The 22,255-nt window shown below is 44.3% G+C and overlaps 1 protein-coding gene across 1 annotated transcript in view; it reads left to right on the top strand.

Annotated features, from left to right (window-relative positions):
• The window catches only part of LOC144683652 (myosin-binding protein H-like), a 78,749-nt gene that overhangs the window by 7,016 nt on the left and 49,478 nt on the right, over positions 1-22,255 (top strand). The window contains exons 3-4 of the mRNA XM_078546901.1: positions 1,285-1,452; positions 3,496-3,584. Of these exons, the coding sequence (XP_078403027.1) occupies positions 1,285-1,452; positions 3,496-3,584 (257 nt within the window). The remainder of the gene's footprint in view (positions 1-1,284; positions 1,453-3,495; positions 3,585-22,255) is intronic.

The following is a 22,255-nucleotide window of genomic DNA, read 5'->3' as shown; positions in this document are numbered from 1 at the left end:
GTTTATACAGGTGTCCCTAATTGTGGCCACTTCCCTCGCCTACCCTGCCCCCTACCTCCATTGCCTGTGCGCAGGATGCAGCGCCAGGGCAGCATTTAACCCACCCCCGACAATGGTCGCCTCTGAGGCTGGCCAGCACTTGCCCCCAGGCACCCCCCCACCCTTCAGCAGTCACGTCTGGGGCCAGGCATCAGTTGCCCCCACCCCCCAGCGCCTCTGAGGCCTGTAAACAACGGGTGAGCTGTGGTGAACGTTGCTGCTCACTCACCTCAGTCTCCGCAAAGTGAAAGCCGCCAAGTGCACGTGGCCTGTGTGCTGTTGTGAAACACGTCAGTGTGCTTTCCCGCCGGGGATCCAAGAGCCTGGTGGGATGGTCTTTTATTATATACTAATGTATTACAATTAGCTCTCCGCCGACCGTTGGTGGGAAACGCGGCCCGCCATTGGTGGGCTGAGCGGACGATCGTGACCTGTCTTCACACTGTCTTGAAGCAGGTTGCACCATATTTTCTACGCACGCCACCTATCACACCTGCCACCAGCCAGTTCGGAAAGTTCCGGCCATTGTTTGTATGGGCATCCAGATTGTATTCGACAAAGTTCCACTTAAGAGACTTCACAAAAATGAGAGTACGTGGAATTGGTGAAAACCTATTGACGTGTAGGGGGTAGGAGACAGAGATTAGGGATAATGTGTATGCACTGCAATTGGCAGGATCTGACTAATGGTGTCCCCCAGGGATCCTGGGACCTTGCCTTGCACGATATTTATAAATGACTTAGATGAAGGAGTAGAGAGCCATGTATTCATGTTTGCTGATGGCACTAAATTAGATGGCACAGTCAATAGTGTAAAGGAGAGCAGAAAGGAGACATGGAATCCAATGGGGGATTGTGAGGACATTATTTTGCACCTAAGAAAGATGGTTGTGTTTTTTTAAATGGTGAGAAAGTAGGAACTGTAAAGATGGAGAGAGATTTTTGGGTTCAAACACAAAAACTACTAAGTTAGTGAACAAGTACAACAATTAATTTAAAGGGCGAATGGATTATTGGTCTTTATCTTAAGGAGGCTGGAATACAAAGTTATATTGCAGCTATATAAAGATCAGACTAAACCCCATCTGGCTGAGTGTAACCATTCTTTGCTGCTGATTCCCTGGATATATTGGATACTCTTAGGCGAATATATGAGACGAATATATACGAATGTATCTGCATGTTACTTTCTATCCTAAGTCCCTGACACAAAGCTGAGGTGATGTATTGATTTCTTTTTTTAAGCTGAAACCTGGGTTGCTATTAATAAGGAAGTGACCACAAAAACTGTGATGGTGATTAAAAACCTGACCGAAGGTGACAAGGTTCAGGCTCAGGTTAAAGCGGTTCACGGTGATGGTGGAACTGGCACTACTGTCTTTCCAGAGCTAGTGCTAATCAAGCAGCCCATCGGTAAGTGAAGAGTTAACTAGCAATTGAATTAGAGCATTTGACTTAAAAGCATTCCTGAGCAGGGGGACTGGGAGGGTGTCACATTTCCCCATTCCCAGCAGATTGATAGTGACAAGTGTTGGAATGAAAGAAAGATTCCTTGGCAAATTCCTGAGTCAGGGAGAACATGTAACCTCAGCTGTCTCAGAAGACATCTGGACTATCAAAGATTAAGTATTCAGTGTAGAACTGCATGTCAGTTATATAGACATAACTGTCTACAGTTATGTACCTGTTTACGCCCAGTGACCCACAAACTGCCACTTTGTGACACACATTACCATCCATATCAGTAAATCACATTGCCATTCAGTAAGCTACAATGTATTAATTAACTTGCTATTCTATAATGTACATCACAATTCAATAACCCACCCAGTAATTCAGATTATCTTGAGTATTTCACTTTATATTCGCTGAACCAGTTTTTACAGCATTCTGATAGCTTCATTGTCAATTCTTTTTAATTTGAAGATTTTTTAAAACAAACTGAATTCAAATTACCACAGTGAAATTTTAATTCCTATTCTCTGGAATTTCTACTTAAGTAGCATTCCCATTACACTAGACTGCTCAAAGAAATATTTAGACAGTTGGCTTAACTTCAAACACAAATACGATTCTATGTTAATCCTATTTACAGGCAGATGTTTTGTATGTCAATATATTAATGCTTAGTTTGCTACCCGATATATTGTAGCTTGGGGACTTGAACAAGTACAACAATTAATTTAAAAGGCGAACGGATTGTTGGCCTTTATCTTAAGGAGGCTGGAATACAAAGTTATATTGCAGCTATATAAAGATCAGACTAAACCCCATCAAGAGTATGCCATTCAGTTCTGGTCATCACCCTTCAGTTAGCATATGTTGGTCTTGGATGGGGTGTAGTGCAGGTTCACCAGAATGTTTCTGGGCAAAAGGGTTAAGCAATGAGGGCTGGTTGTATCAGCCAGGCTCTCATTCCTTGAAGTAAAGAAGCTTTAAGCAGGGATCTTACTGATGTGCTTAAGATGATTTATGGTATTGATAGGGTGTGTAGAGAGAAAATATTTCCTCTGGTGAGGGAGCTCAGATCAAGTGCACCTTAAAGTTAGAGCCAGGCCCTTCAGAGGCCATGTCAGGGAGCACATTTTCCAGAAAGGAAAGTGAAAATCTGGAACTCTCTTCCCACTAAATGCCTGTTCATACTGGGGGTCAATTGAAAATTTCAAATATGAGAATGCTGTATCTTTTCTAGGCAAAGATAATAAAGGGTTACGGAGCCAAGGCAAGTAGATAGAGTTAAGATACAGATCAATATTGATCTAACTGAATGGTGGAACAGGCTCAAGATGCTAAATGGCTACTCTTGTTTTAATGTTCCTAGGTAACTGGCACCAATCAATGACTGTTTATACAGTGAATGCCTGTCGCCTGTAACTGAACTCTGGCCAAGTATAACTATTCTTTGCTGCTGATTCCCTGGATATATTGGATACTCTTAGGCATATGAGACTTTACGGTTTCACAAGTGTATCTGCATGCCCCAGGGGACAAGTTAGTTCAGCTGCCTAGATGGTTAGCATGTGAATCAGATTAACACCAACACATGGGGTTCCATCCCTATTCTGGCAATAATCAAGGCCAACAGAACAGATGGAGTACTGCACTGTTGGAGCTGCCATTTTTTTGGATGAGATGTCGAACTGAGGCCCAGTCTGTCCTCTCATGTGGATGTAAACGATCCCAGGGCGGTTCTCCACAGTGTCCTGTCCAATACTTATTCTTCAACCAGATAATCTGGTCATTTAGTTCATTCTTGTTTGTGGGGGCTTGCTGTGCAAAATTGGCTGTCGTGTTTCCTACATTACAATAATGACAACACTTAAAAGTATCAAATTGGCTGTAAGGTGCTTTGGGATGTTCTGAGGTTATGAAAATTGTGATTGAAATGCAAACCTTACTTCCTTTTAGATTCTGAGTTTCAATTTCTATTTGGTGCTTTGCTCTTTTTCTTCGCAGATGCTCCCAAAATCCGTTTGCCTCGCAACTTGAGGGAAACCTTTATTAGGAAAGTTGGGCAGACATTAAACCTCTCCATACCTGTCCAGGTGAGTAACTAGGGTTAGGAAGTGATGAACCCTTGTTTTGACTCCATAGCATGGCCTGCACAGATTTATGGACATCAGATGAGTAATAGTCAGCATCAGCTCAGGTTGGCAATGTGTCTTAATAACCCTTGGATCAAAGATGTAGTATCATTAATAATCTTTTCAAAACCAAGTTTACATTAGTAAACCTACGCTACCTATGAACTAGAACTTGGCCTTATGGCCAAAGCATGTGGAATAGTGGACCCGAGGTGAACACTGAATCCTTTTGGCACTAGTTTCCACATCGGAAATAACATGGTCTACCCACTATGCCATCCAGATCTCTCTAAACCTGTGGATATACCACACAGGCAGTCAATATAATTCAGGCTAAATCTGCTAATTTACTTTGGAAAAAAAGTAAGCTTACACAGAACAAATGAATCAGCAGTTGAAAGTAACAATATATTTAGCACCATCTTTTTCATTCTAAATTCCTACCAGTTCTGTAAGTATTCAATCTGAGTTTATGATGCAAATCCACATAAACCCTTAACATGTATAACAACTCTACTTTTGTTTTAATGTGCAAGCTAGCATAAAAGATTGTTTTAAAAGTGTTCCTTTTATTTAATGACCAACTGTCCCATATACAAAGATGCAATATTGAATTTCTTATAAATTGAAGCTGAACGGGTCCTAACGTGTCTGGCACACATACCTCTCATTAAAAACAAACTTTCAACTAATTCATACCAATAGATTCATGGATTTTTAACATTCTGTAATCAGATTTTCTTATTTTATTTTCCAGTATATTTGCCCAGCTCTCTCTCTCTATCCAAACCTGCTATGGTAAATCTGAAATTGCAATAGTGGTCCAGGGGGCTAGTTAGCTCAGCTGCCTAGATGGCTAGCATGTGAATCAGATTAACACCAACACATGGGGTTCCATCCCTATTCTGGCTGAGGTAGACTTGGGGCCTGCGTCCCACCCTACTTGTAGAAAAAGATCATGGCACTTGCTGTGGTAAGGTGAATAATTGCCAAGAGAACAGGATAAGAATAGTGGCTTGCATTCATAAATGTTTGAATCCCCAGTTTGCAGGAAGATCAGAGAGGGTAATTGGAACAGAGAGAATAGATATTATTTTTATACATATATAAAATATTACAGATTGGCAGATGAATCATTATTGTCACATCTCCATAGAGCAGGTGGAAACATAACAAACTGTAGCCTGCCCTCCAGTATCAGGGTTGAGTGTGTTTATGGTAGTAAGGCATTTAAACTGTTATGTTCTTCAACTCAATGAAAGGTAAAGTTACACCCGCAGTAATTTTGCTCAGATTCACATTATTGCAGCTGAAACCTTAAGGAAATGGTTCACCATTAATTTTTAATTTTAACTCTAATTTTTACCATTAAACCCTTTTACCAAAACAAACACGATGGTCAATGTGATCATCAAAGAGTGGATCAGCATGGGTGGGGGCGGGTGCGGAGGGCAAAGAGTAGCTCAGTAATGGGCCAACACGTGACAGGGATGTGGGGGGGTGGTCAAAGAGCGCGCCAGCATTAGGGGGACCAAAGAGTGGCCAGCATGGGGGGGGTGGGTGGAGTTCACAGAGTGGGTCAACATGGGGGGAGGGTCAAGGAGTGGGACAAGGTTGTGGGATGAAAGAGTTGAGCAACAATGTGGTTCAAACAACTGATCCATATGGGGGTCAAAGAATAGGTCGAGATTCAGAACAAATCAAGCAGCTCAAAACTGGGCATCCATGAGGTTTTGTGGGTCGTCAGAAGCAGCAGAATTACGTTCAGTCATAATCTGCAACTCCTCAGGCACTGAAACAGCCCATGCCAACATACAGCAAGACCTGGAAAACATTCAGGCTTGGGCTGATAAATGGCAAGTAACATTCACACCACACAAGTGCCAGCAATAAGCATCCCTGAGGGGTAAGCCATTTAGCACTGAAATGAAGAGGGTAAAAAAAATGAAGAAGGTAAAAGAATGGGTCAACTTGGGAGGATCAAAGTGCAGGTCAGCATGGGGGAGTGAAAGAGTGGGTCAATGTGGTGGGGTTCAAAGAATACATGAATATGGTGGTTAAGGATATGGTCAACATGTGGGTGTTATAGAGTGGGGCAACTTAGGCAGGTTAAAGAATGGGTCAACATGTGGGGGACTTAAAGAATAGGTCAATGTGCTGAAGGGGTCAATGTGGATCAACTGGGGCAGTCAAAGAGAGGGTTATGATAGGGGAGTCAAAGCATGGATCAATATTGAGGGGTGGTTAAAGTGTGGGTCAGTGTGGGGGGCTCAAGGAGTGAGTCAATGTGGTGTGCCAATGAGTAGGCTAGTTTGGTGGGCAGGTCAAAGAGTGGGCCAACCACAGAAACATAGAACTTTATAGAGGGGTGCGTATTGCTCCACCCCAGTAAAGTCGGTCACGAACCGACTGACTTTAAAAAAGTAAAAACGCTGCCCTGCAGCGTTAATATACTGGGGGTGGCCTTAACGGGGTAATTGTGGGACTCCCACCCCTCAGGAAAAGGAAGACCCTCCCTTGAGATGCCAGCCAACTTTGTAGTCCCAGCAGCACCAGAACTCAGTAGTGACTGCTGCTGGTACTACAAGCAGCCCTGATCCATGGTAACCGGACTTAGAGCTGAATCTGGGATTCTTGGTTTCTTGGAGGGGAGGAATTGGGGACCCTAGGAATGGGGGTGGTATTTGGGGGTCTGGTTTTAGAGGCTGGGGGGGGAGGGGGAGTCGCAAAGGGGGAATAACATCTTAGGCGTGTGTCCCAACTGGGAACAGGGCACCCCCAAAGTACAACCCCCCAACTTTCTTCCTGCCTTTTTACTTGAGATAGTGAAGCGAGCTGGCCCCCTTCACTCCACCTTTCTCAGTCACACATTTCATTGTGGCGGGGATGGAAACAGGCCCTTAACTGGCCACTAGTTGGTTAGTTAAGGGCCTCAATAAGCCTAAGGGCGGGCAGGTTGGCTGATGCCTTAACCATCCACTGTATTATGGAGGACAGTTCGGGGATGGACAGGAAGATGGTGGGCTCACCACCTGCCCTATTTTATGTATCCTTCCCGCCTGCAAATATCCAGGTTGGGGAGGTGGGGGCATTGTGACATGGGAGGAGATCATTCAGCCTACCATGTGCACACCAAAAAAGAGCTCTCCATTCCAATCCCACCTTCCAGTTCTGGGTCTGTAACTCTGTAGGTTACTGTTCTGGCACAGCCGATGGTAAATGCTGAGCTGTTCAAATCCCAAACGGAAACTTGAAACAACTGCCACAACTTGTTTTGCAGTTTGTATAAATTTCGAGATGTGTGTCTTGAATTCAGTAGTAATAAGACCAAGTCTTATAGGTTTTTTATAAAACTATATTAAACATTTATTAATAAGAGAAATGATTTTTAAATACATACATAGATCTACAAATTATTATTATGATAACTTGTAAATCCCCTAATCAATCTAACTCCCAGTTACACTTTCATTAAGGAACAGTAAGGCACATAGATCTTAAAAGATCCAGGCAAAGAAACATGATACCCTGAACAAGTCAAATGCAAAATGAGTTTTCTTAACTTCAGTCCTTTGAAGACAGCAGCTTGAGGCATAAATGCTGAAGGATTTCATACTTGTAAGATCTTAAAATGCCTTCCCTTACACACCGTCTTCTCTCCTTTATACATATTTTCATCTTAGAATGCAAATACCCATTGTTTCACTATGCCTTTGGACTTTATCTTCCTGATAATAAAAACCTCTCATAGCACTAAGTTTTACCAGTAATATTTGGGAAAAATAACTGTTTCTAAACTACACCTGATGAGGTGACACATTTCACTCCCTCTTTTGAAAACAATCTATCTGGTTTATTTAGAAATGTAAATGTTCCCTTGACACCTATGTTTCTAAACTTCCCCATGTTTACCTAATTAACATTTCAAACCTAACTTCTCTTCTTACATCAAAACACCCAGACTAGCTGCCTCTAATTCAATTAAGGCTTACACACACACGTATATAGACACAGACACATATAGACACATCCCACTATTATTCTATTTTAAAAAAAATTCCAATAATATTATGAGAATTATTATATCTTCCTGACAATTACGGCACCTCAGTGCATTTCCAATTGTTTCTTTAAATGCAGTGGGGGCTTTTGCCTCTATCACCCTTTCAGGCAGCGAGTTCCAGGCCCTCCACCACCCTTTGGGTGATACAAATTACTCCCTGACTCCTCTCTAATCCTCTACCAATTACTTTAAGCCAATGTACCTGTATTATTGTCCTCTCTGCTAATGGAAATAAGTCCTTCTTATCCACTCTATCAGGGCCCCTCAATTTTATTCACCTCGATTAAATCTCCCCTCAGCCTTCTCTGTTCCAAAGAAAACAACCCCAGCCTATCCAATCTTTCCTCATTGCTAACATTAACCATTCCAGATAACATCTCAAATTTCCTCTAAATCCTCTCTCATACAATCACATCCTTCCTGTAATGGAGTGACCAGAACTGTACTAACTGCAGTCTAACTAGTGTTTTATGCAGTTCCAGCATAACCACCCTGCTCTTATAATCTATGCTTGCCAATAAAGGAATATATCCCAAAAACCTTCTTGACCAGATTATCTACCTGTCCTGTTAACTTCAGGGACCCGTGGACATGCATTCCAAGGCCCTTCTGTTCCTCTACACTTCTCCGTATCCCACCATTCATTGTGTATTCCATTGCCTTGTTTGCCCTCCCCAAATTCATTACCTCACACTTCTCCAGATTGAATTCTATTTGTCACTTTTCTGCCCACCTGATCTGTCCATTGCTATCTCCCTGCAGTCTCCAGCTTTCTTCCTCATTATCAAACACACAACCAATTTTTGTATCATCTCCAAACTCCTTAATCATATCAGAGTCATAAGGCAGAATTTTGCCCTCATTCGGTGGGCGTGGCGGGTGTGCCCGGGAGCAGCCGGGAAGCCCACCGCGACCCACGATTGGGTACTGACTGTGATTTCACACTGGCCAATTAACAGCCAGCCAGCGTGAAACGCATGCTGCAGTGCTCATCGCTGCCGGGGTGGGGGCGGGAGGAGCGTGAGCGCTGAAGTTCACGCATGCGTGCGTGTGCGTGCACAGAGCTGTCTCGGGGGCTGAAGGTATTCAGCACTCAAAATAAAGAAATGAAAGATAATGAAAACATGTCCCCTCCTGTGACTCTATCACATGAGCAGGGACATGTTAAAGAGGAGTGCAAAAAGTTTTTAATTTTTTTTAGTCACTGGTGGAAACCTCATCCCACCAAAAGTGCAAAGGCCGCTTGGCCTTTTCGCCCACCCGCCAACCGAACGGTATCCAACAGGCAGTGAAAAATTCTACTCAATGAATTAGTTAAGGGCCTTAATAGGCCACCTAAATGTCAGCGGGTGCGCTGCCGACTCCCCTGGCTGCCCACCAACCGAAATATCGCGCGAGTGCGCGGTTGCATCGGGATGCTCACCTGACATCATCGTGCATCATTTTACATTCGAGCATGTCGGGTGCACGCCCACACACCGAGCAAAAAATTCTGGCCATAGTGTCTTTATGGCACAGAAGGAGGCCACTCAGTCCATCATATCCATGCTGGCTCCCATGGAGCAATCCAGTCAGTCCCATTCCCTCACTCTATCCCCATTACCCCCTAAGTTTATTTCCCTCAAGTTCCATCCAATTTCCTTTTGAAATCATTTATTATCTCCACTTTCACTGCAGGCTGCAAGTACAACATAAAGAAAGATCTTCCTCACATCCCCCTGTCCTGCCCAAAATCATAAATTTTTTTCCCACAGCCCTTGTACAATCAGCTAATGAGACCAGCTTTTCTCTGTCTACCTTATCTGAAGGTATACATTATCATTATCGTGTCCACCTCTATCAGACCTCCCCTCAGTCTCCTTTGCTCCAAGGAGAACAACCCCAGCTTCTCCAACCTAACCTTGTAGCTAAAATCCCTCATCCCTGGAACCATTCTGGTAAATCTCCCCTGTACCCTCTCAAGGACCCTCACATCCTTCCTGAAGTGTGGTGACCAGAACTGGACTCAATACTCTAGTTGTGATATAACTAGCGCTGTATGAATGTTCAGCATATCTTCCCTGCTTTTGTACTCAATACCTCTATTCACGAAGCCCAAGATTCCCTGCACTTTGCTAAGTGATAAACTTCAAGAGGACATGGAGTGGCTGGTGGAACGGGTGGACACATGGCAGATGAAATTTATTGCAGAGAAACGCGAGAGGTTCATTTTGGCAGGAAGACCGAGGAAAGGCAATATGAAATAAAGAGATAATTCTAAAGAGGACACAGGAGTAAACAGACCTGGGTGTATATGAGCACAAATCATTGAAGGTGGCCAGGCAGCTTGAGAGAGCCGTTAATAAAACATAGGTCATCCTGAGCTCCCACTTCCTTTAGCACATCCCAGCAATCCTGGGATGCTAGCCGTTCAGACCAAACCAGACAACTTATCTACTCTAAGCCAGCCTTTTCTGTACATCCTGTTGATCAATATTCACCCAATGCCTTACCTCTACCATCTCTACTTCGACTGACATTTTATCAGCACCCTCTCGCTTAGCAAATACTGATCTCTCCCTTGGTCAGTCTTATTTTCCCTCTCAACTTATTGTATTTGACTTTATTCTTGCTTGAAGAACTCACCTGACATGCATCATACACCCTCTTGTTTCATCATATCAAAGAGCACTGGCTTTGGTTCCCTTCCTTTCACCCTTGGGAATGTTCCGAATATGTATCTCAAATATCTCCTCCATGAAGATCACCCATTGTTCTGATACAGTTTTTTCTGTCAGTCTTCGGTTCCATTTTACCCTGGCTAGATCCTCTCTCGTCCCATTGAAGTTAACCCTCTTCCAATTTAGATGTTCTCCATTAGACTGTTCCTTGCTCTTCTCCATTACTAATTGGAACATTACGATACAGTGGTCACTCTTACTCGCAGACGCTTGGTCCACTTGGCCCACCTCATTCTCCAGCATCACACCTTGAAAGGATCAACTGATCACACTGATCAAAGAAGTTCCTGAACACACTTTAGAAATTCCTCCTTACCCTTTACCCTAACATGAATTACCCAGATATCAGTGAGGATAAATTCCTGAATGAACCTTCTCCATTTTGGTTGGTCACAAGCCAGTGACCCCGTGAGTTGGCAGGGATGTTTGACCTCTTCAGGGATGCTTTGAGGACATCCCTATAGCTTTTCCGCTGACTTTTTGGAAGTCTCCTGTCTTAACAAAGTTCTGAGCAGAGCAGTTGCTTCGGGAATCTGGTGTCAGGGATACGAGCGACATGTCCCACCCAGCAGAGCTCGTTTTGAGTGATTAGCACCTTGATGCTGGGTATGATAGCTTGGGAGACCATGCTGCTGTTGTATCATCTTTCTTGACACTGGTTTTGGAGGATCTTGTGAAGGTACCACTGGTGGCATTTAGAAACATGGAAAATAGGAGCAGGAGTAGGTCATTCAGCCCTTTGAGCCTGCTCCACCATTCAATATGATCATGACTGATCCTCTATCTCACCGCCATACACCCACTCTCTCCCCATACCCCTTGACACCTTTAGAGTCCAGAAATCTATCTATTTCTTTCTTAAATATATTCAGTGACTTGGCTTCCACAGCTTTCTGTGGTAGAGAATTCAACAGGTTCACCACCCTCTGAGTGAAGAAGTTTCTCCTAATTTCAGCCCTAAATTGCCTACCCTGTATTCTGAGACTGTGACCCCTTGCTCTGTACCCCCAGCCAGAGGAAACATCATCCCTGTATCCAGTCTGTCCAGCCCTGTCAGAATTTTATGGGCAGAATTTTCGGCCTTGTGGGTGGGCACACACCCGCCTCGATCGGGTGTAAAATAGCGTGAGAAGACATCGGGTGAGCATCCCAGCATCATCCTGCATGCGCGCAATCTTCAGGTCGGTGTGTGCGGGTGTCGGAGCCACGCCCGCCATCAATTAAAAGGCCACTTAAGTCCATTAAAAACCCAGTTGAACCTGATTTTACGTTGCCCGTGTGATTTTGTGCTTGTCGCATGGGTAAAACGGGCAGGCAGGCAGCCCACATTTTGCAAAACCTCATCCATGGGCTGGATAAAAAGGGTCAGCAGCATTGCCAGTGAGAGTAGTGAGGAGTTTAGGAGATAGTTTGCTGCTGGTGGCTTATTTGAACTTAGCAGCTTCATCTCTGTTCTGAGCATCAGTCTTAGCATTTCCCGGCTTCATTTCAGGACTCCTTTGTGTCTCCAAGGCCCCCGGAGGATTCAGACCTTGTGGACCCTTTCAGGTATCAGACAGCCTTCCCTTACCCTGGGAATGGGGATTGTGGTCTCCGCTGGAGGCACCTCCTCTGAGGAGGAAGAGAGGGGCAGAAGGGAGAGGAGGCCAGGTGTCCCTATTCAGCTTTGAGGGAAGGGACCTGTGGGAGGAGAGGCGCAGGCACAAGGGGCGCAGGGCCAGCAGGAAGTCTAAGGCTTTTGGGGCCGCAGAAGACACCACCATCTTGACGCCAGGGTTTACAGGTGGCGAAGAAACTACCTCAATATGTCCGAGGTGCAATGCCGAAGGAGGCTCTGCCTCTCCAGGGAGAGCATGGCCTCCATTTGTCAGACGATTGGGCCTGAGATCAACTCCGACTGTGTGGGTGGACACCCCATGCCAGTGGCTCTGAGGGTCACAGTCACCCTCAACTTCTATGCCTCCGGCTCTTTCCAGGGATCAGTGAGGGATCTGTGTGAAGTCTCCCAATAAGCTGTGCACAGTTGCGTCAAGCTGGTGACAGAAGCTCTGTTCAGGTGGGTAATGACATTTATTCCTTTCCGTATGGACGAGGCCAGCCAGGCTGAGCGAGCCAGAGGCTTTGCAGTGATTGCTGGGTTCCCCCGCGTCCAGAGTGCCATCAACTGCACACTTGTGGCCATCAAGGTGCCAGTGGGTGAGTCGACTGCCTACGTCAACAAGAATGGATTCCACTCTACGAATGTTCAGATAGTGTGTGTGACCACAGGATACAGATTCTGTAAGTCTGTGCAAGGTACCCTGGCAGCTCCCATGATCTTTATATCCTGAGGCACTCCTAGGTGCCAGGTGCTGAACATAGAACAGAGGCAATGCCTGGATCATTCAGGGGGAGCACTACAATACCCCCGAGAGTGGTGTCACTGATAGTGGTTGCATGCTGCGCTCTCCACAACCTGGCACTGTCAAGGGGGAACCCACTGGAGGGAGAGGATTTTAAAGCAACTCCACCTCCAGAGGATGAATCCAGTAGTGAGTCAGAAGGTGAGCACGGTGAGAACACTGAGGGCATGGAGGCAGACCTTGATAACCTCCAGGGAGGCAGGAACACCAGGGATGCTTTGATCCAACGCTCCTTCAGCTAGGCTGTCAAAGATCTGCTTCCGCCTCATGGCAGGGCTGCCACCTCCATCCCGGGTGTCTGAAATGACCCTTTCATTTGAAACCAAAGTCCGGTCAGTGCAATAAAGCTTAGAGCCACTCAGTTCCAGCATTACATACTGGCGTACCCTGCACCAAGAAATACAAAGCTGGGAAACATACTCAGGCCATTACAACAAAAACAAAATTTATCTAATTCTGACAATCCAAAAAATTAACATCACCTTCTCTGGTCTTAATTCCCAGACCAGTAAACATAAACAAAACATTTCACAACGGAAGGTCACCTGTGACCAGTCCCTCTTGTGCTCATGGTGCCTTAAACTTACTTTTGCAAGTGCTACTTCTTAGTGCTCCCCCCTCACTGGCACCGGCATTGGAGACAGCCTGCTGACCCTGGTGCTCCCTCCTGGTAGCCACCCCCTCGAGGAGGACCGCGAGGCACTCATCCAAAAACCGAGGGGTCAAGTACCCACCCGACCTATCCTCCCGCCTGCCATGTCCAGCTGCACTTGATGCCAGAACTTCAGTGTTCACAAGACTGTAAATAATTTCTTCCCCGGCAGCCTTCAAGGAGCTGCCTGTGCCGTTTTTAAACCGCCCGCTGGGTCACCATTGGACCCGGCAGCCAACAGGCCCCTGCCCCAACCGCACCTTCCTGACCACTGGAAGGACGCGGTTCATGCTGGGCGGGCCTTAATTGGCCATCCAGCATGAAATCGCGGTTGGGGGCCAGTCACGGGAGGTGATCCATTTCCCGACCAGTCGCAGGCCCGCCAATCGTGCCCACCACCAAGGGTAAAACTCAGGCCTAAATGTTCCAATGAGATCCCCCCTCATTCTTCTAAACACCACTAGTCAGCCCAATGTCTCCTCATACAATAATCCTTCTATCCCAGGAATCAGTCTGGTGAACCTTCGCTGCACTCCCTCTGTGGCAAGTATATCCTTTCTTAGGTAAGAAGACTAAAATTGCACACAATACTCCAGGTGTGATCTCACCAAGGCCCTGTATAGCTGCAGTAAGACATCCTTGCTCCTGTACTCAAGTCCTCTCGCAATGAAGGCCAACGTACCATTTACCTTCTTAACTGCTTGCTGCACCTGCATGCTTGCTTTCAGTGATTAGTGTACAAGGACACCCAGATCCCTTTGTACATCAACATTTCCCCAATCTATCACTATTTAAGTAAAACCCTGCCATCCTGTTTTTTCTACCAAAGTGGATAACTTCACACTTATCCATGTTATACTGCATCTGCCATGCATTTGCCCACTCACTCAACCTGTCTAAATCGCCTTGAAACCTCCCAACACCCTCCTCATTGCTCACATTCCACCATGTTTCGTGTCGTCAGTAAATTTGGAAATAATACATTTGGTTCCCTCATCCAAATCATTGATATATATTTTGAATAGCTGGGGTCCAAGCACTGATCCCTGTGGCACACCACTAGGCAACGCCTGCCTATCTGAAAAAGACCAGTTTATTCCTACTCTATTTCCTGTCTGCTCACCAATTCTCAATCCATATATATATTATAATATATCACCCCAATCCTTTGTGTTTTAATTTTACACACTAACCTCTTATGTGGGACATTATCAAAAGCTTTCTAAAAATCCAAATACATGACGTCTATTTTGATAGTTACATCCTCAAAAAACTCCAGTTGGTTTGTCAAAAATGATTTCCCTTTAATAATCCATGCTGACTTTGTCTAATCCCCATTGATATTTTCTAAGTGTCCTGTTATCACATCCTTTATAATAGACTCTAGCAATTTCCCTAGGACTGATGTTAGGCTAACTGGTCTGTAATTCCCTGTTCTCTCCCTCCCTCCTTTTTTAAAAGTGGGGTTACATTTGCTTTCCTCCAATCTGTTTCAGAATCTACAGAATTTTGGAAGATGAGACGCAACGCATCCATTATTTCCATGGCCGCCTCCTTTAATATTTTGTGATGTGGATTATTGCGCCCTGGGGATTTATCGGCTTTCAGTCCCATTAATTTCTCCAGCACTATTGTTTTAGTAAAACTAATTTCCTTCAATTCCTCCTTCTCACTAGATCCTTAGTTCCCCAGTATTTCTAGGAAGTTATTTGTATCTTCCTCCGTGAAGACAGAACTAAAGTAATTGTTTGGGTCTGATGAAGAGTCATATGGACTCGAAACGTTAACTATTCCTCGCCGCATATGCTGTCAGACCTGCTGAGTTTTTCAAGCTATTTTTGTTTTTGTTTAAGTAATTGTTTAATTGCTCTGCCATTTCCTTGTTCTCCATTATAAATTCTCCCATTTCAGAATGTAAGGGACCTACATTTGTCTTCACTAATCTTTTTCTTTTTACATACTTATGGAAGCTATTACAGTCCTCTTTTATGTTCCTTCCAAGTTTACTCTCACACTCTATTTTTCCCCTCTTACTCAATCTCTTGGTCCTCCTTTACTGAATTATAAACTGTTCCCAATCTTCAGGCTTGTTACTTTTTCTAGCAATATTATATGACTCCTCTTTGGATCTAATACTATCCTTAATTTCTTTTGTTAGCCATGGTTGGGCCACTTTTTCTGTTGTCTTTTTCGCCAGAAAAGAATGTATAACTGTTGCAATGCATACATTCGTTCCTTAAACTTTGGCCATTGTCTATCTACCGTCATGCCTTTTAATGAAGTTCCCCAATCTATCTTAGCCAACTCACACCTCTTACCTCCATGGTTTCCTTTGTTTAGATTTAGGACCCTAGTTTCGGATCGGACTACTTCACTTTCCATCCTAATGTTGAATTCTATCATGTTATGGTCACTGTTCCCTAAAGGACCCCGCACAACAAGGTTATTAATTAACCCCTTCTCATTGCACAATACGAAACCTAAAATAACTTTTTCCCTAGTCGGTTCCTCGACATGCTGGTCTTAAAAACCACCTCGTACACACGCCAGGAGTTCACCCGTCACAGTCTTATTGCAAATTTGGTTTACCCAGTCTATATGTAGATTAAAGTCACCCATGATTACTGCAGCACCCTTGTTACATGAATCTCTAATTTTCTGTTTAATGCCATCCCCTAACTTATTACTCCTGTTTGGAGACTTATAGACAACTCCCACTAATGTTATCCACCTCTTGTTGCTTCTTAGCTCCACCCAGACTGATTCTACACCTAGATTTTCTGAACCAATATCCTCTCTCACTATCACACTGATTTTATCCCTAACTAACATCACCACGCCATCTCCTTTTCCTTTTTGCCTGCCCTTCCTAACTATCGAGTACCCTTAGATATTCAGTTCCCAGCCTTGGTCACCCTATAGCAATGTCTCCATAATCACAATCATATCATACCCATTTACATGCATTTGCGCTGTTGATTCATCTATCTTATTGCAAATGCTCCATGCATTCAGATATAGTGGCTTTAGATTTGTCTTTTTTTTGTATTATGGTCCTATTTGCTGCCAGCCCTTGTTTCCTCTGCCTTCCAATTTTGCTTTTCACTTGTCTGCCTTTCATTCCTATCTTTATTTCCCTCTCTTGTGTCTCCCTGCTCACGTTCCCATCCCCCTGCCTGTCTAGTTTAAACCCTTCCCCCCAGTACCAGCAAATACCCCTGTGAGGATATTGGTCCCAGTCCTGCTGGGGTGCAACCTTGTACAGCTACAGCTTGTACAGGTCTCATTTCCCCAGAATCTGTCCCAATGCCTCAGGAGTATAAATCCCTCCCTCCCACGCCATCTCTCCAGCCACGCATTCACCGGTCTATTCTCCTATTCCTGGTCTCGCTAGAACGTAGCACTGGGAGTGATCCTGAGGTTACTATCTTTGAGGTTCTGCTTTTTAATTTATTTCCTAGCTCCCTATATTCTGCTTTCAGGACCTCGCCCCTCTTTTTACCTATGTCATTGGCACCGATATGGACCACAGCCTCTGGCTGTTCACCCTCTCCTTTCAGGATCTCCTGCAGCCGCTCAGTGACAACTTTGACCTTGGCACCAGGGAGGCAACATACCATCCTGGTGTCATGTCTGCAGCCGTAGAAATGCCTGTCTGTTCCCCTTACAATGGAATCCCTTATTTATCACAATTGCTGTCCCACTTTTCCCCACATCCCCCCCATCCTCCACCGTGTGGGTGAGCCACTCAAGGTGCCACGGACTTGTCTCTTGCTGCATTCCCCTGAGAAACCATCTCCCCAGCAGTACCCAAAATGGAAAATCTGTTAGAGAGGGAGATGGACACAGGGGACCCCTGCACTACCTGCCTAGTGCTTTTACTCTGTTTGGCAGTCACCTGTTCCCTTTCTGCCTGTGCACTCTTTACCTGTGGTGTGACCACCTCACTGTACGTGCTATCCACGAAGGTCTCATCCTTGCGGATTATCCACAGTGACACCAGCCACTGCACCAGCTCCAATACACGGATTTCAGGTAGTTGCAGCTGGAGACACTTCCTGCACACATGGTTGTCCTGGAAACTGGAAGCATCCCTAATTTCCCACATCACACGGGAGGAGCATTCCACTTAGCCGAGCTGCCCTGCCATGACTTACCCTTAAATGACTCCCTTTACTTTTACTTCCTCTAGTTTAGAGAATATTAAGAACAGAAGAAATGCTCACTAGGTCCTACTTACCAAGGCCGCCGCTTTCCTTACTGAGGAAAGGTAGAAAATGAAAGGATCCCTTCTTCCCCCTTCACCGAATTCCCTCTCCCACCAAACTCCAACTGAAGCACTCTAATGCAGCCCAAAGCAGCACTCCCAGTGCAGACCAATGCTGTAGGTTGTCCAGGTCTCTAAAGCATATTGGAGTAGAGGGATCACTGCTGCTCAGGCAAACCATGGCTTTTTAGTCTCTATTTGGCTCTACTCTTTCCTTAGCTATCCTTTTGTTCTTTATGTTCTTTAAAACATCTTTGGTTTTACCTGCCAATATTTTATCATGACCTCTCTCTGCTTTCCTAATTTCTTATTTTAAGTTCATCCTGCACTTCTCTCTTGGCTTACTTCAGTAGCAAGTTCTTGGCGTCTGACATAAACTTCCTTTTTTGTCTTATCCTAATCTGTATGTGCTTCACATCTGGGAGGTCTAGAGTTGAGAGTCTCATCCCTTTTCTTTGTGGGAACATATTTGTTCTGGACCCTCTTTAAGCTCCTCTTTGAATACCTCTCACTGCTCTGATGCTGATTTACCTTCAAGTAGCTGTTTCCAGACCACTCTTGCTCTCCCAATGATATCCTTTCCACCTGCCTAGATTCATTTCCTAAAACTAACTCCAGAACTGACCATCCTTTCGTTGTGATTACTATGCACTGGCCAAAAAAAAAGTTCCCTGAAGGTATTTAGGAATTCTGTATCCTCTGCACTATTTACACTGAATCTATCCCAGTCAATATTAGGGGAAGTAAAATCCCCAACCATCACTGTCCCTGTTGTTTCTACATTTCTCAGCAATTTGCATACACATTTTCTCCTCTATCTCTCTCTGACTGTTTTGGGGGGGGCGGGGGGGGGGGGGCGGTTGCGGTGGCGCAGGGTACGGTGGGGTGTATAGAACAATCCCAGCAGTGTGGTTGCCCCTTTTCTGTTCCTCAGTTCAACCCATATGGCCTCATTTGATGTTCCATGTGGGATACTATCCCTCCGCACAGCTGAGATTGTTTCTTTGTCCAATATTGCGACCCACGCCCTACTTTTTTAGCCCCTCTGTATCCTGTCTGAAGACCCCATAACCCAAAATGTTGAGCTTCCATCCACAGAATCACAGAATCTTAACAGTGCAGGAGGAAGTGTTATGACCCAGCAGTTGGTAAAGGCTGAGTTATTTAAAATCCCAGAGGGAAACTTTAAACAACTGTCATAACCTATATTTTCAATTGGTATGTTTTGTGTTGCAGTTCTAAATTCAGGAATAAGATCACCAGTTCTCCAGAGGTTTTTGTATCAAATAAATGGGACATTTATTAATTTAAATCAAATTAAACACATGGCTACAAATTACTACTATCGTAACTTTTAGCAAATTCTCAAATTAATCTCCATTAAGGCAACAATAACCAATCACCAGACACCAGGCAAAGCATTTTCACCTTACAAATTCAAAATGAGGCTCCTTTCAATTTGGTTCCTTTGCAGACAGTTGTAGGCTTACACGCTTTGATCTTACATGCCTCCCTCTTGCACACACGAACTCCCTTCTGTTATACCCAACACTTCTCTATGAATGTAAATTCTCATTGTATCACCAGGCCATTTGAACTCCTTTTATAGTACCAATTTTATTAGTATTTATTAATAATAAATAATATAAACATTGCTTGGTGTCTCCTAGCTAGGTGCAAGATTTCACCCCCAGCCTTTGGATGCTCTATTCAACAAAATGCAAATGTACCTCTACCTCTGTTTACACCTCAAAACTACTATACATCAAAGCATCCAGACTAGCTGGCTTTAATCCAATTAAGACACACAGACATGCCCACAGACTAAACTTCTATTTTTAAAAAAATAAATTCCAATAAAATTATACATTAATAGTTTCATGACAGAATCTATTCCCTCTTGAATACCTCGATCAAATTTGCCTCCACCACCCTCTCAGGAAGTTCGTTCCAGACTCCAACCACCCTCTGGGAGAAAAAATATTTCCTTACATCACATTTACTCTTTTCGGCAATTATTTTGAATCTATGCCCTGCGGTTCCTGTTGCTCCTTTGAGTGTGAACAATTTCTCACTATTTACCCTGTCCATACCCCTCAGGATCTTGAATACCTCAATCAAGTCTCCTCTCAGCCTTCTTTTCTCCAAGGAAAAGAGTCCCAACCTCTCCAATCTACCCTCATAGCTACAGTTCTTTATCCCTGGAATCATTCTTGTGAATCTCCTCTGTACTCTCTCCAATGCCTTCACATCCTTCCTCAAGTCTGGTGCCCAGAACCGGATGCAGTTCTCCAGATGAGGCCTAACTAGTGTCTTATACAAGTTCAACATGATCTCCTTACTCTTGTACTCAATGCCCTTATTAATAAAGCCTAATATACAATATGCTTTATTAACTGCTCTCTCAACATACCCTGCCATCTTCAATGACTTATGTACATATACACCAATATCCCTCTGTTCCTGCACCTCCTTCAGAGTTTCTCCCTTTATTTTATACCATCTCTCCACATTCTTCCTGCCAAAATTAATCACCTCACACTTCCCTGCATTGAACTTCATCTGTCATTTGTCTGCCCAATCCACCAATATGTCTATGTCCTTTTGAAGTTCAAGACTATTCTCATCACAAATGACAATGCTTCCAATCTTCGTGTCATCTGCAAATTTTGAAATCATGCCCTGAACGCTACAATGTAGGCCATTAATATAATATCAGGAAGAGCAAGGTTCTCAACACTGACCCCTGAGGAACTCCACTACAAACCTTCCTCCAATTAGAAAAGCAACCATTTATCACTACTCTCTGTTTCCTGTCCCTCAGCCAATTTCTCATCCACGTGTCTACTTTCCCTTTTATCCTGCACTTGTCTAAGTGATTATGGATTTTATCCCGAACTATAGTTTCCAGATGTTTCCCTATACTGAAATCAAACCTATGGTCTGTAGTTGTTGGCTTTATTCTTGCACCCCTTTTTTGAACAAGGATGCAATATTCACAATTATCCAGTCTTCTTGCACCTCCCCTTTGTCTAGAAAATTATCACTAGTGTCTAGCAATTTCCACTCTCACTTCCCTCAGTACCCTTGGATGCATCACATCCGGTCCTGGTGCCTTATCGATTTTAAGTCGATGGCCTTTCTAAAACCTCCTCCTTCTCAATTGTAAATTCTTCCAGTGTACCAGTTATCTCATCTCTCACCTCGGCCTGGGTAGCATCTTCTTCCTTTGTAAAAACAGATGCAAAGTACTCATTTAATACCTCCGCTATTTCTCCTGCCTCCACATGCAACTCTTTTTTTTATCCCGAATCAGCCCTATTCTTTCTTTTACCACCCTTTTATTATTTATAGGCTTATATATATATATAGAAACCTTGGGACTCCCTTTCATATTCGCTGCCAGCCTCTTTTCATGCTTTCTCCTTGCTTTTCTTATTAGTTTTTTTCACTTCCTCTCTGGTCCTTCTATATTGAGCCTGATTCTCCATTGTATTTTCTACCTGACATCTATCATACCCGCACTTCTTCCTTTTCATCTTCATCTCTATCTCTTGTGTCATCCAGGGCATTCTGGATTTATTTGTCCTACCTTTCCCCTTCAAGGGAATATACCTTGACATTTCCTGCAATACTTTTCTTTGAAGGTGGCCCATTGATCAGCCACTGTTTTTTCTGCCAACATTTGATTCCAACTCACTCAACTCAGATACATTCTCATCCCATTGAAGTTGGCTTTCCCCCAATTAATTATCCCTGCTCTGGATTATTCTCTGTCCTTTTCTATGGCCAGCCTAATCCCTGTCCTTTTTTAATTTATATTTCAGTAAGAGCTGTGATACCAAACTGCCAAGTGTCTAACTGTGCCCTCTGCTTATGGGCAGGATACTCCCCCCGCTGGGGACAAAGTTGAATTGCGGGCACGCACAGGCGTGCTTCCAATCGGCGCCCCCGATCAGGGGTGCGGCGCCATTTTACATGGGCGGGCCTATGCGCTCCCTGTGCGGGCGGGGAGGTGGGGGGTGGGGGATGGTGGTATTCCTAAACCCGAGAGCATGCGCACAAAAGAGCGCACTCATCTCCCTGAGGCTAGGTGCTGCCTCAGAGAGATCGGCTGTTCTGTCACAAATATTAAAAATAGAAAAAAAATCCTGACATGTCCCCTCATGTGACACTGTCACGTGAGTTGGGACATTCCCAAAATTTTTTTAAAAAACTTTAATAAAATTTTTTCAAACCTACATGAAACCTTATCCCGCCTGTGAATGAGGTTTCATGCTTTTTCTAACTCCCGCCGGGGCTCCTGGCCTGCCTGCCAACCTTAAGGTTGGACGGGCAGGTCCATTAATTAGCTGAATGGCTCTGTCAATGGCCTCAATTGGCCATTGACAGGTCGGCGGGCGCGCAGCTGATTTTGCTGTGCCCCCACATTCGTGAAAATTTAAATGGGACGCGGTGACATCGGGAGCTCCGCCCGACGTCACTGCACGTCATTTTACACGTCAGCGAGCGGGCCACGCCCCCTGCT

This window comes from Cetorhinus maximus, chromosome 8, assembly GCF_964194155.1.
Source record: "Cetorhinus maximus chromosome 8, sCetMax3.hap1.1, whole genome shotgun sequence".
NCBI lineage: Eukaryota > Metazoa > Chordata > Chondrichthyes > Lamniformes > Cetorhinidae > Cetorhinus > Cetorhinus maximus.
This window is presented reverse-complemented; position numbering and strand designations above follow the sequence as displayed.